The sequence below is a fragment of the Mixophyes fleayi genome, chromosome 6 (genome assembly GCF_038048845.1).
Source record: "Mixophyes fleayi isolate aMixFle1 chromosome 6, aMixFle1.hap1, whole genome shotgun sequence".
Taxonomy (NCBI): domain Eukaryota; kingdom Metazoa; phylum Chordata; class Amphibia; order Anura; family Limnodynastidae; genus Mixophyes; species Mixophyes fleayi.
In genome coordinates this window covers 141,667,825-141,682,093 of record NC_134407.1, presented here as the reverse complement: position 1 = coordinate 141,682,093, position 14,269 = coordinate 141,667,825, and the positions used below count along the sequence as shown (strand labels likewise).

The 14,269-nt window shown below is 42.4% G+C and overlaps 2 protein-coding genes across 7 annotated transcripts in view; both read right to left on the bottom strand.

Annotated features, from left to right (window-relative positions):
- Positions 1-14,269, bottom strand: part of STK35 (serine/threonine kinase 35) — a 96,231-nt gene that overhangs the window by 43,408 nt on the left and 38,554 nt on the right. Inside the window, exon 3 of one of the 2 annotated variants that reach the window (XM_075176607.1) lies at positions 6,049-6,069. The exons of the other annotated variant lie outside the window; for it this stretch is intronic. The gene's annotated coding sequence lies outside the window, so the exon portion shown is untranslated. Of the gene's footprint in view, positions 1-6,048; positions 6,070-14,269 lie in introns of those variants that run through there. 2 annotated transcript variants of the gene reach the window in all.
- Positions 5,038-14,269, bottom strand: part of FNDC11 (fibronectin type III domain containing 11) — a 42,807-nt gene continuing 33,575 nt past the window's right edge. For 4 of the 5 annotated variants that reach the window (XM_075176611.1, XM_075176612.1, XM_075176608.1 and 1 more), the window contains exon 2: positions 5,038-6,069. In XM_075176611.1, coding sequence (XP_075032712.1) covers positions 5,085-6,053 — 969 coding nt within the window. In that variant the 5' untranslated portion in view covers positions 6,054-6,069 and the 3' untranslated portion in view covers positions 5,038-5,084. Of the gene's footprint in view, positions 6,070-8,041; positions 8,160-14,269 lie in introns of those variants that run through there. The other variant, XM_075176610.1, reaches the window with a different exon arrangement.

Sequence of the window (14,269 nt, the reverse complement as noted above, 5' to 3'; positions counted from 1 at the left end):
AAGCGTGGAGAACTCAGCGCAAGCGCGCCCCCGCCACTCTATGTGGCGGGGGGAGTAAGTACAGCCGTTATTAAGAATGAAAAAAAGGAAATTGCTAAGCTATATCCTGTTTTAAGTCAGTTTAAAGCAAGTGTTTCTGAAGAAGAGGATGAACCCACGGTAATTTCAGCCATTGCCCATGCTGTTAATATGCTAGAGGTTCAGCGTAAGTATGGAAAGGGGGCAATGGCTGAGATAGGTGAGAGTAGTGTGACCACTAGGAGAGACAATATTCAAAGTACTGAAGTAGCTAACCCTGAAGATAGTGAACCAGTGGGTACGTATCCAGTCCGCACAATATCAGTTCCCAATGGGAAGGCGGATAAGGATGGTGTAGTTCCTTTAAGAAATGTAACAATGCATTGTCCTTGGACTAGATCAGAATTACGTTCCATTATGACTGAATTCCCAGATCCTAGAAAAGAGTTGGCAAAGTGTCAGAAATTTGTTAAAGACTTAGGAAATGCACACGAACCAACCAATAAGGATTGGCGTGTAGTGTTGAGGGCATGTCTTCCTCCCAATACTAACGTACAAAAATGTATTAAAGATTGTTCGTTGGAGGAAGATGATACCTTGACAGATGAGGTGAATCAAGAGAATATAGAACAAATTATCCAACATTTAGCCATCTATTTTCCAGTAGTAGCGAATTGGAGTAAAATTTTCACCATCAAACAGAAAGATAGTGAAACAGTATCAGATTACTTCGTTAGAGCTATAGCAGCGATAACACGGTTCACTGGGATATCAAACATAGGTGAGGACCCACATCACAGGGAAGTAGCTGTAGGAGTATTAATGGATGGTCTTAGGGAAAATTTAAAAACCAGAGTACAAACCACATTACCTAATTGGAGAGGCAAGTAGATTTTTTTTGGGAGTCTGCTGTGGAGCATGATAAAAACCTTTTTAGAAAAAAGGAAGAGAAAATTGATAGGTTAATGACGGTGAGTATACAGGCTCTAGAGGGGATGCATACACGACCACCAGCATACAACCCACATAATAAGAAACATAGATTGATCAGATGTTTCAACTGTAATGAAGAAGGACACGTTAGGAGGGATTGCAAAAAGGACAGATACAACCCTAAAGGTGGGACACATAGATATTCTCCAAGGAAGAATTTACATAGACTAGAAGACTCACATCTACCCACACATGTTATAGCAGTAAATGCTGTGCGGGAAAGCGATAGCGCTAGGGGTCAGGTCATACCTGTAGTTTATAGCCAGTGAGGTTAACTGAGAGTCAGAGAGAAGAACCAACAATGAGAGTTGACATAGCTGGTAGGAAACAAATTTTTCTTGTAGATACAGGGGCGGCCAGATCTGTGATAACCTCTCCTCTTAATCTACAGGTGACCAGTAAAACTATTCCAGCTATGGGGGTAACGGGAAGAGTGTTACATTATCCTCTAACTAAACCCACTGAAGTTACTATCGGGCCCCTGCATACTAAGCATTCGTTTCTCTTAGCTGCAGCGGCTCCTACTAACTTGCTAGGGAGAGACTTGTTATGTAAAATGGGATGTGTCATATACTGTACTTCAGATGGTGTGTTCTTAGATATACCAGAGAAGGTCGCGCATGAGGTACAGGATATATTGGACACCCCTCAAAGGTTAATGTTACACTCTACTGTTATAGAACAAAGTCCATCTCAAGTAAAGGGGATCTTGCTGGAAATACCAGGTTCACTATAGACCAGAGATGGACAGGACACTGGATTGATGGCAAACATAGCCCCTGTCATGGTAAATCTAAAAAGTGGTAGGATAGCTCCAAAAATCCCACAGTATCCATTAAAACAGGAGGTGGAATTAGGGGTATATCCTGTTATTGAAAGGCTGTTACAACAAGGGATTTTAATTCGTACATCGAGCACAGCAAATAGTCCCATTTTTCCTGTGAAGAAGAGTGGGGGGAGGGGCTATATATTAGTCCAGGACTTAAGGGGAATTAATAAAGTTGTTGAGAGCCAATTCCCCATAGTGCCGATTCCAGCTGTCATCCTCATGCAGATTCCACCGTCTGCCAGTCATTTTACTGTCATTGATCTATGTTCTGCTTTCTTCTCAGTCCCTCTTCACCCTGACTGCCAATACCTATTTGCATTCTCCTACCGGGGAGTGCAATACACATGGACCAGACTTCCCCAGGGGTTCATTGACAGCCCCAGTATTTTCTCCCAAGCCTTACATGACTTTGCAATCCTTTCAACCCTGCAATGGGTCTGTTCTAATTCAATATGTGGACGATTTGTTGCTGTGCTCTGATTCTTTTATGTCATGTTTACATGATACTAAATTGTTGTTGCTCCATCTCTCACAAACAGGACACAAGGTGGCAAAGGACAAGTTACAGCCATGTCAGACTAAGGTCAAATACTTAGGGCACTGTCTCACCCAGGGGCTAAGACATCTGACGACTGACAGAATTAAGGCCATACAACACATGACTCTGCCGCAGAGCCAGAAGCAAATTCGTACCTTCTTGGGGATGTGTGGATACTGTAGATCCTGGATCCCAGGTTTTTCTATTCTGGCATTACCATTGCAGGAGCTAGTCTCTTCCTCAAAACCAGAAAGTGTCGTACACACAGAGGAGTCAGAGCAAGCGTTCTTTAATCTCAAAGATAGTCTGACTAGAGCACCTGCATTGGGAATACCTGAATATGAAAAGCCTTTTGAGCTATACTGTACGGAAGCTGATGGTTGTGGGGCAGGTGTTCTCACACAGAAACATGGTGACGCTAGCAGACCGGTAGCATACTACAGTGCACAATTGGACACTGTGGCAAGTTCACTCCCAACATGTCTCAGAAGTGTAGCAGCAACGGCTCTTCTGGTAAGTAAGAGCGAGGACGTAGTATTAGGACATAATTCAACTGTCTATACACCCCATGCTGTATCAGCTCTGTTAAATTCAACTCAAACCAGACATGTTTCTTCAGCTAGATTCACGAAGTGGGAACTAGCTCTGATGGCACCCTCAAACATCACCATCAAACGATGTAGCACCTTAAATCCAGCTACATACCTTCCATATGTGTCACTAGAGACACAAAGGGTGGGAGGTGAGGAGACCCTGGTTGATGATGAGTTAGGCAAGAGTACTGATACGCATGATTGTATGGAACACCTGAACCAGACCTTTACTGCTAGGCCCGACATACGTGACACCCCTTTAGAAAATGTAGATTTTTACGTTTTATACAGACGGGAGTTGTCATAGACAGACAGAGACGGGAGAACTATGTACTGGTTATGGTGTTGTAGACGATCAGGATGTGGTAGAAGCTGAACCCCTTGGCCCACCTCACTCAGCCCAAGTGGCGGAACTAGTAGCATTAAGGAGAGCGTGTGAGTTGGCAGAAGGTAAATCAGCTAATATATATACTGACTCTAGGTACACCTTCAGGGTAGTGCATGATTTTGGGGCCCTTTGGCGTCTTAGAAACTTTACGACAGCAGCAGGTACGCCAGTGGCACACTCACAACACATAAAAGGACTTTTGACAGCGATACAGTTACCCCAGACGGTAGCCGTCATAAAGTGCAAAGCCCATACCTCTGAAGAAGACCCGGTGTCATTGGGCAATAATAGGGCGGACGAAGCTGCTAAATGGGCAGCAGGGCAACCTATGACTGTATCGACCAAGACTATGATGGTTTTTCAGACATTAGACATGCAGAAATTAATTTAAATGCAAGATTTGTGTTCCCTGTAGGAAAAGGCGGTCTGGAAGGCGAAGGGATGTGGTCAAGAGTCCTCAGGACTCTGGAGGGATGGACAAGGTAAGCCTGTAGCTCCCCGAACGTACTATCCAAGCCTGGCTGAAGCAGCACATGGTCTGACTCACCTGGGTAAAGAAGGTATGTGCAAACTGGTGAGAGCATACTGGTGTGCTCCTGGATTTTCCTCTCAGGCTGGTGAGAAAGCAATATCATGTCTTACTTGTTTGAGGAAAAATGTCGGGAAAACTATTCCAACTGAGCCATCCCACATCCCTCCTACAGACAGACCTTTTCAGGTAATACAAATTGACTATTTCCAATTACCACCGTGCAGGAATCTAAAGTATGTGTTAGTATGTATTGATGTGTTTTCCGGTTGTGTAGAAGCATATCCGGCTGCCACTAATACTGCTGTGTTCACTGCAAAGAAAATTGTACAAGAGTTTGTGTGTAGGTTCGGTATCCCTAGAATCTTTGAAAGTGATAGGGGTACCCACTTTACTGGTGATATCTTCCAAAATATGTGTAAGCTCATGGAAATCAGTAGCAGACTTCACACCCCTTACCAACCACAAGCCAGTGGTAAGGTGGAAAGAGTAAATGGTACTATAAAGAACAAGCTTGGTAAGATAATGGCTGAAACTGGGTTGGCGTGGCCTGAAGCTTTGCCACTAGTCCTCCATAGCATTCGAACCACTCCTAGACCTCCTCTTAATCTGTCCCCCTTTGAGATACTGTTGCGCTTTTACATACATTCGCACCAACACACACATTTGTAAAATAGTACACATTAATGCAGAGTGCATACACAAGTTATTAATGTTAGGGAATTATGGACTATTAAGACTATGAATCTTGGCGGGAAGATCGGAGCAATATCCCCTGGAGAGATGACCCCCACCTTTGGATTCTTTAGTTTGAACTAGCCAATGATCGACAACTCCCTGGGCCTTCCTGAAACCTGGACCAATAGAAGCAAGCTATACCATCTGCATTGTTTACTGTATCTCTGTGTGCATATAAGCAGAGCTCCTCATCTAGTGTGCAGACATCTTGTCCACAGACTTTAGGACTGAATGACTGTTCACTGGATCCAGATCGCCTGCGATAAGTAACGGCTGTACTTATTATTATTTCGCTTGAATTATTCTGCTACTTTTTGAGAATAAATATTTGTGCGTTGGAAACACAAATCGAGATTCGACAATTGTTATTGGATAGCGACAAAACGCTCATAACAGTACAGTCAGATCAAATTAGAATTTGAAGATTTATTTTTTTATTTGGTGTATAATGGTATTAATTAAGCTATGTGCTTTGGACAGAAGACTGGAATTGTATGTCTCTTGTAGTTGGCAAACCTGTAACACTTCGTGTCCTGCTGTGTCTTGTTTGCTTGTGTCTTCAGTGTCATAACATCATGCCAAGCTTCATACACCAAAGTATGAGTCTCTGCCCTTCGTATGGAGAACTCGTACATCTGGTCTCTCAGTAAATTATGGATCTCAGAACTGTTGGTGTTAATGGAGATAGTTACACTTTGCACGGAGTCCTGAGTTGTCTCTACTTTCTTGAAACATATTTCATATTTATCTGTCTGGGTCTGCTGTCCAAGTGTATTCCATTTCAAGCTTACCCAATCCTCATGAGCCTCACACTCCTTTCGGTCAAACATTACTGGTGTTTTCGTCCTTAGGACAAGCAGTATTGTAGGAATATTGTTGCATCCAATATGTGATATCAGATGATGTTTCATATAGAGTCGGCCAGGCACTAACATGGACACAAACTTATCGAGCAGACTAGTCATCTGGGTTAGACGTTGACTGATGTAATCCCATTTTGTTAAAAAGCTGGTAATGTGGTAAGATTGGACCATCTCTATGAGCTCCACTCGTCCTGTGTGCAATTGATCCAAGAATTCTTCTAGGAGAAGTAGCTGGATCTTAGTCTGGGAGGTGCCTATCTCTTTCATACGGTGAAATTTCCAGGGGTCTATGAGCTGAAACATAGTTATGGGCAACAGGAAGTTGTTTTGGTCTCCCACTGCCAGGTGCCTAGGTAGAATCTCAATGTAAAAAGAGCATTTCCTGAGAACCTCTACCCGGGTTTGATATCTTCTGAGCAGAGACTCGTTCATCTCTTTCTTCAGGAACTCCAAGACAGTATTCTTCCTCTTTATAGCAAATCTCCATCCCTCGTCTTCCTGTTCCTCTATTTCAAATGTCATACTGATCTTGAGGTTGCTCTTCCTTCTACAAGTCGGATCCATTTTATATTTGTTGTCTCTGTGAAGTGGTAGTAAAACAAAGTCAGTGAGAGAATGTAGAAGACAGAATCTGCTGCATGTACTGACCCATTCTAACTAATTAAAAGACAAACTAAGAGATCATAGAACTTATGGGTAGGAACCTATTGACGTGCCAAAGTTAGTTTTCCGGGGACGATTTAACTGAATTCCTCTTAACACGTCAGTATTCCAGTCTTTTTAGATCATACTCAATGGAGCAGATACCATTAGCCTCTTCACCAACCTATGAAGAACACTTTTTGTTGCAAAAACAATAAAATTGTGTCTGTCCAGGAACAAACCTTATTTTATTGTGGTCAATTACTTTCAGCATAACTATGGCACTTTATTTTCCTTTCTTTTTTTCCTTTCTTTGCTCTGTGATTATGAAAACTATTTCACAGCTAAACAAAGGACATGTGGTGTTGCCTATAACAAACAAACATGTTCTTTGAGTTTGTAAACTTTAATAGAACAATTACAGAATCTGATTGGTTGCTATGGGATAACACAACCATCTTGGGTTTCTTAGTTGGGACAATTTATAGGTCATTATTCAGTCCTTTATAGAAGTGTGCTTAGTCTGCTTTAGTGATTCTAATCAGGTCAGCAAGTTTGTATTTTGCACTTTGTTAAGTGGGTTGAATATAAATTGGCGTTTGTGCAGTGATATACCACAGAAAGAAATATTTAATTGAGACTTTAAAGCACTTTGATGTATAGTCCCCAGAGCAAAGAAAACATTATGTGGTAAACTTAGTTGAACGTGTGCAGAGACCAATTCTCCATTGTACATTTCAATTTATACATAAAATTAGGTTCTGCCATGTTGCAGCCATGACATATACATTTTATTGTATATGTGCTACAATATTTTATATAACCTTTATAAGAAGGTAAACAAGTAGATTTAATTTTTAATATATTGACTGATAAACGTCATCATCCAGAACATTAGTGTCCTTCCTTTACCAAGCAATCTTCTCATGTTTATTCTAATAATGTAAATATTACAGTACTGTTTATTGATAATTGCTTAGCTGCCATTTATCCAATTATATACTTACATTAAAAAAAAGCTATTTAAAAACCCTTGTGTTTTGGCTTCAAGCTTCTAGCCTTCCTCTAACAGCCCCCAGTCAACTCTAAACTACCCCGTATCCCAAAACTTACCCACTCTCATGAGCGAGCCCTGCTAGCAACAATAGGAACAATAGCAAGAGAGGTGAGTTTGGTTGAAGCCAGGCAGCAGCAGGAGGAGGTAATTGTATAAGGGGGAGTTGAAGATAGGGGATGAAGAGGTAGATTTCAGTGAGTTGGGGAATGAGCAGTTGGAGAGCTGCAAACCAGTGGAGGGGAATGGTAATAAGCAGGCTCGCAAGCAATTTTACTAATTTCCCATGAGTTTATTCATTGAAAATCCAGATACAGATTATTTATTTACTAATAACTATCCATAATACATGTATTTATATTTTACTTAAAAAAAGAAACTAGCAACCCCAGAACTGGATTTGTTTTGCTGTCTTCCTAGACATGGGGCTTAATGGTGAACAGAAGCACATTTCTAAGTGTACATTGTCCATTGTAAAACAAACAAGTGCCATGTGTAATCAAGACGGTCATCATGAATGAGACTACGCCTACCAGTGATTTTGAAGAAAACCTGGACATGATGTGATATTTACACTTTTGCACAGTGCGACTCTGGTGATTTTTCCACCTCTGTGCACACTTAGGTGCAATCCTAGTTTGTGCAGGTGTCTTACAAGACTGGAGAATAGGCGTGCATGTTGATATGCACTGGGCGGACTATCCAGGCGCACCAGTGCAAAACCAAGGCATTTTGCCGTGCGCATCCAGTATGTCTTGTAAATGAGCACCACTTTATTCAATAGCATATAGCAATGTATATCACAAGGTATGTTTTATATAATACCAATTATTTCCACATTAAGAAAGCATCTTACCAAAACTGCTGTGCTAGCACGCCCAACATCACCACATATCTTTAGCCATTTTCCATCTAAGTATGCCAGTGAAAGTTCCAGTTGAAGGTTCCCAAAATGGCAGTTTAAAAGGATCTGTCCAAGCGATGAACAAAGAAGGAAATCAAGTCTATCATCTACCTGGCCTTATAAATACTGACATTGCTATGGTAACAGATTAGACTCTTGAAGGTCATTGTGAGGTAACTGAATGGGATATTCTGATGATAACCAGGAGACAGCTATAGAACACCCTAGAGCAGGTCTAGTAAACCTGTGGTTTTCAAGTTGCTATGGAGCTACTATCCCAGCATTCCCTGTCCTTGCCAGTACATGTAGATCCACAATAGCTGAAGTCACAGGTAGCTTTAGAGGGTTAGAGTAAATCAATTATATTAAATTCTATTCTGGTTGTATAATCCATGAAAAATTGTCCATGAAATGATACCCATTCATACCATGAATCATTATGATTTAATATTTCCTCATTTATCACTCTCCTCAATCTTGTAAGCTGTTAGTCCCTTTTTTATACCTGTGGCATTGTATGCTAATGAGAAGATGATACAGATGCAGTATGCATTTTAATAGTTTACAAAACTTCTGAACACACATAAAGGGACAGCTACCATGTAACACAGTGTGACAGAAGGTGTCAGAAGTAACACTTTGTACATAGCAGAAAAATTAGAATGGAAGTACAGTATAAAACTCCATGTAGGGGGTCTGGTCATCTAAATGTATGTAAAGCCATAACCTGAGTAAAGAACGTAAAGAATCGTGCAGTACATACTGTGGCAAAGTATTGGCCATTTCTAGTTTTGGGAGTGTTTTACACTGAAAGTGAAATGTTTAAAAAAAAAATTGTAATTTCAAATAGGAAGGCCAGCATACAATGGAGAATCCAAGATCTGCATACAATACACAGTACTTTCTGTACATTCCTTCTGAATGGATAGTATAAAATGCAAAGCTCCCTGGTGTACACTATACAATGCAGAGCCTCTTCTGATGGCTGGTATACAATATATAGCTCCTTTTATTAATATTATTTATTATTATTATTACCATTTTTTTATGTAGCGTCACTAATTCCGCAGCGCTGTACAGAGAACTCACTCACATCAGTCCTTACCCCATTGGGGCTTACAGTCTAAATTCCCTTACATACAGACAGACAGACACAGATGGAGAGAGACAGACACACAGACTAGGGTCAATTTTGTTAACATCATCATCATTTATTTATGTGGGGAGGTCTGATGGCATATGTAAAAGTCTGGTGGGCATGTAATGGGCATGTTGGGAGGTCAGGGGCATGTTGGGAGGTCTGAGGGGCATGTGAGGAGGACTAAAGGGCATGTTGGGAGTTTTTGACTGGAAGGTCTGAGGGACATGTGAGGGTGTCTGGGGGCATATAAGCAGGTCTGGGGTTGTGGTGGTCAAGGACAAGGAGGGGGCCCTGTCTGATTTGTAATGGGCCCCATAATTTCTGGTTATAGCACTGATGCTGGCACTTGTAGAACTACAAGTGTCAGCTTACCTATGGCTGACAGACTATATTGGTACTTGTGGAGCTATGATGCCTTGGTATCCTCGCCAGGGATGCTTGGAACTGTAGTGACGCATAAATACTGCATAAAAAAACCTTTTTCTAAACAAAAACAAAAAAAACTATTTCCCTAATCCTTTGTCTGCTACTTTATTAATCACCTAATTCTAAAGGTGTTTTCTTTCATCCTTGTAATCCAATACAAATAAAAGGCAGGAAATCAGATTGGTCAGAGCATTGGAAAGCCACATTGATGGTTAGTTGCTACTAGTTCCAATGTTTGGACACAATGACCTCCACTGTATCAGTGATGTTCATTGTTACATTTATCAATGAACCTCATCAATATGATGACTTAATAAATTTATTTGTAATGTTCAATGAAGTTAATTCATATAATGAAGTTCACTGAGTGCCCACTTGGGGTCTCGTTCTGTCCATTAGCTTCTTATATGTAGTCTCATCAATAACCTTGCTGAGGCTTTTGAAAAAAAATGTGCCCTGTATCATAAAATTATTCTCATTCCATCCTTAAAGGAGCCCCTTGGCCTCGGGAGTCCTTGGAAGCTAGGATTTCCCTGATTTCTAAAGAAGGAAAAGATGCTTATAATTGTGCTAGCTATCGCCCGATATCTCTCCTCAATGATGATGTAAAGCTCTACGCCAGGGTTGCCCCCTTTTCCCTCTTGTTATTGAACCCTTGGCAGCTACTATTCGAGCATCCCCGGATGTAAGAGGTGTGCGCACAGGTGACCTGGAGAGCAAGATCTCTCTTTTTGCCGACGACGATCTTTTGACTCTTCAGCAGCCAAGGATCTCCCTGCCCAACCTATTCTCCATCATGTCCCACTACGGAGAGTTATCCGGCTATAAAATTAACATCACTAAATCTGAGGCATTGCTCCTTAACCTCCCTCAATGTGATTGTCTTGACATTACCTCCCAATTCCACTTTCGGTGGCAAAAGAAAAAGTTAAAGTAACTGGGGATATATATTACCACCACCTATGAGTCTCTCTACCAGGAGAATTATCCGGCTATCTTTCTCAAACTTAAGTCTGATATCCTCTCTTGGAGGCCCCTAATCATCTCGTGGCTGGGCAGGATCATTGCCGTTAGAATGTCTGTTCTCCCTCCACTTCTTTATCTATTCCAGACACTCCCCGTTAGGGTCCCTATCTCAGAATTGAATATTATGCAACGACACTTAGCTAAATTTGGCGGGGTAGGTCTCACAGTGTCCGTTTAGCTCAGCTTAAGAAACCCACAAATTCTGGAGGTAGGGGATTTCCTGATCTGAAGGCCTATTTCTGGGCGGCTCATCTCAGTTCTGTTGTTACCTCCTTTGTTCCCCCCGCCTCCCACGCCTGGGCGGATATAGAAGCTGCCTACCTCTCTCTGCCAGCCCTCTCAGGCGTTTGGGGCCTTCCTAAACAAGTTAGGCTTGCACTGATTAAGTGATACCCTACCTTACTATTTGCAGCTCGGAACTGGGAGACCTGCAAAAGCCACCTCTAAGTCCCTCCAACTTCTCTGAACATCATGCCTTTATGGCACAACCCTGCCTTCCCACCTGGTGGGCTCCGGTCTTTCTCTCTACCATGGCTTGCCTCGGGTATCCGATTCGCCGGTGATCTTTTGGAACAGGGGAGACCTTTAACTTATGACGCTCTCCGCTCCAAATACCCCAGACTAAATCCGCCATTCTATCAATACCTACAGATTAGGCACTTTGTCCTCTCACTCCTGTCGGGCGCTTCACCTTCACTGAACTCCCCATTTGAGACCCTCTGCCTCTCCTCACCGCTTCGAAGAGGCATGATTTCTTCAATATATAGTCTAATTCTAGACAGAATATTGGTCGCTGGAAGTGTCCACGAACAAGAGTGGGAGAGGGACTTGGGTCCCCCCCTGGAGGAGGACTGCTGGAAAACCATTAGAGCGAATGTAGCCTCTAGTTCCATCTCTATATTAATTAAGGAGAATGATTATAAAATAATTTACAGGTGGTATCTTACGCCTGATAGACTGGCTAAAATGTACCCAACTGCCTCCCCTGCTTGCTGGTGGGAATGTGGTCATAGAGGCACCCTCTTCCATATCTGGTGGTCTTGCCCTGTCATCTCCTCTTTCTGGGATAGGGTGACTACCCTCCTTTCCTCTCTTTTCCAATACCCTGTTCAGAAAGACCCTTGGTCCTTTCTTCTCTGCTACCCTATACAAAATGCTGATGTCCAATCTGCAAAACTGGCCTCGCATATTCTGGCGGCTGCTAGGTGCTTGATAGCCAAATCCTGGAAAAGCGCAGAGCCTCCCTGCGTCTCCTCTCTGAAAACATATGTCTGGTTTATTGCTAGTATGGAAAAAATCAACCTCCACCTGCAAGATAAAGATGATAAGTTTTACCAAATCTGGGCCCCTTGGCTACACCAATAATACCCCCAACACTCACCCTCCCATAAATGGCCTAGTCCATACCGAAAACCTCTGCTTATAATATCCCTGTAGGCTAAGTTATGTCCCCCGTTATCTGAGATTCCTCCAGGCCTTGTCTTACTATGGCGGACGACCCCACCCCCTCCAGCCCCTCCCCCTCCCTTGGAACATTCCCACTACCCTCCTAATAATATGGATATTGCTTGTGCCAATACAATTTTTCATTCATGTATTATGTTTTGTTATGCATAGCAATTACTGGCATGCTTTGTGTCAGTGCTAGTTTTTCCTTCCTGCTATATTCTGGAATGTTTGCTGTCACCCATGTGGATTCAATAAAATTTTGAGTTCTAAGAAAAAAAAATAAAAAAAAATGATTCTCCTTTTCCATATATGCCAGCTTATAGATTTGCAAAATTGGGTGATATATAGTTTGTGTCAGACTGGCCCACTGGGATATTGGGAAAGTCTATGATATGCCCCATTACAGCTGGGCTCCTCTGTGGCAGATTATAATATGGACGGAATGGGGCGACCATCTGTGGCCCAGAGCAGTAGGGAAGCCCACGGCTCAGTCCACATCCACCTTAGTATTACAAAATAGCAACTCCTCTCATGCAGAGCTACAGATTTATTATTTCATTTATTTCTCAAAGCACCATTACATATGTATGCAGCACTTTTTAAGAAAAGCCATGGCTCTGTATGCTTAGAGAATAGCAGCAGTGGCATTGTGAGACATGGATGAGGAGCAGGGGACTGGAGAAGCAGAAGGTCAATAATCTCAATCACTGCTGCTTGTGTGGGACACAGCCCTGAACTCCCATCACCAGGGTAAATATAGATGGCATGATGTGAGGAGCACAGTGATGGCATGATGTGGGTGGCACATCATGTATTGAAGACTTGATGTGAGGGGGACAGTGATTGCATGATGCTGGTGGCACTGTGATGGCATGATGCAGGGAACACCGTGATGAAATGATGTGAGGGGCATGATGTGAGGAGCGCGATGGCATGATGTGGGTGGCACAGCAATAATAATGCAGGAGGTGTAGTGAAAATTTGATGTGAGGGGGACAGTACTTTTTAAGAAAAGCCATGGCTCTATATGCTTAGAGAATAGCAGCAGTGGCATTGTAAGACATGGATGAGGAGCAAGGGACTGGAGAAGCAGAAGATCAATAATCTCAATCGCTGCTGCTCGTGTGGGACACAGCCCGGAACTCCCATCACCAGGGTAAATATAGATGGCATGATGTGAGGAGCACAGTGATGACATGATGTGGGGGGCAAAGTGATGGCAATGCGTGAGGTGACAATTATAGCATGATGTGGAGGTAATGTGAAAATATAATGCAGGGAGTGGAGTTATGGGTTGTTGTGGTGTGCACAGCGATTGCATGATGTGAGAGGGCACAGTGATGGAATGATAGGGATCAATGATAGCTTAATGATGGAGGGCACAGTGAAAACATGATGTGTGGAGCACAGTGAAGACATTATGTGAGTGGCACAGTGAAAGCAGGATGTGGGGGCACAGTGATGGCATAATGTGAGGAGCACATTGATGGAATTATGAGGAATAGTGAAGGTATTTTGTAGGGGGCACAGTGATGACATGATATAGGGAGGCACGGTGAAAGCATGATGTAGGGTACACATTGATGACATGATATAGGGGGGCACAGTGATGACAAGATGAAGCAGATAGTGAAGATATTGTGGGTGACTCGGTGAAAGCATATTGTTTGGTGACAATGATGGCATGGTGTGGGGTACACAGTGATGGAATGATGGAGAATAGAGAGTACATGATATGTGGGGTACAATGATGACATGATGCAAAGGTAATGTGAATAGATAACACAGGGAGCACTGTCGTGGCATGGAGTTGGGGAGCACAGTGATTGCACAGTGTGATCATATAGCACTTGGTCTTCTACCACTAGCCACAACATGTTGCTTAAAGCTTTAATTCCAATGTAAGACACTGCTGCTGACATTTCATTAGAGAGTTAATGCTGCAAGGAGAAAATTACAAAATATAGAGCACAGAGGTTAGCAGTGGTCTGACAGAATTTTTATTATGATTGCATGTTAATTAATTTCCTGATTGCTAGAACAGTCAGTGGATCAATCCAAAAGCTTACTTCACCGCTGCTGTCAGTTCCTAATATAAACTGTACTCCTTATTGCATTTTACCATCTCTCCTGCAGAG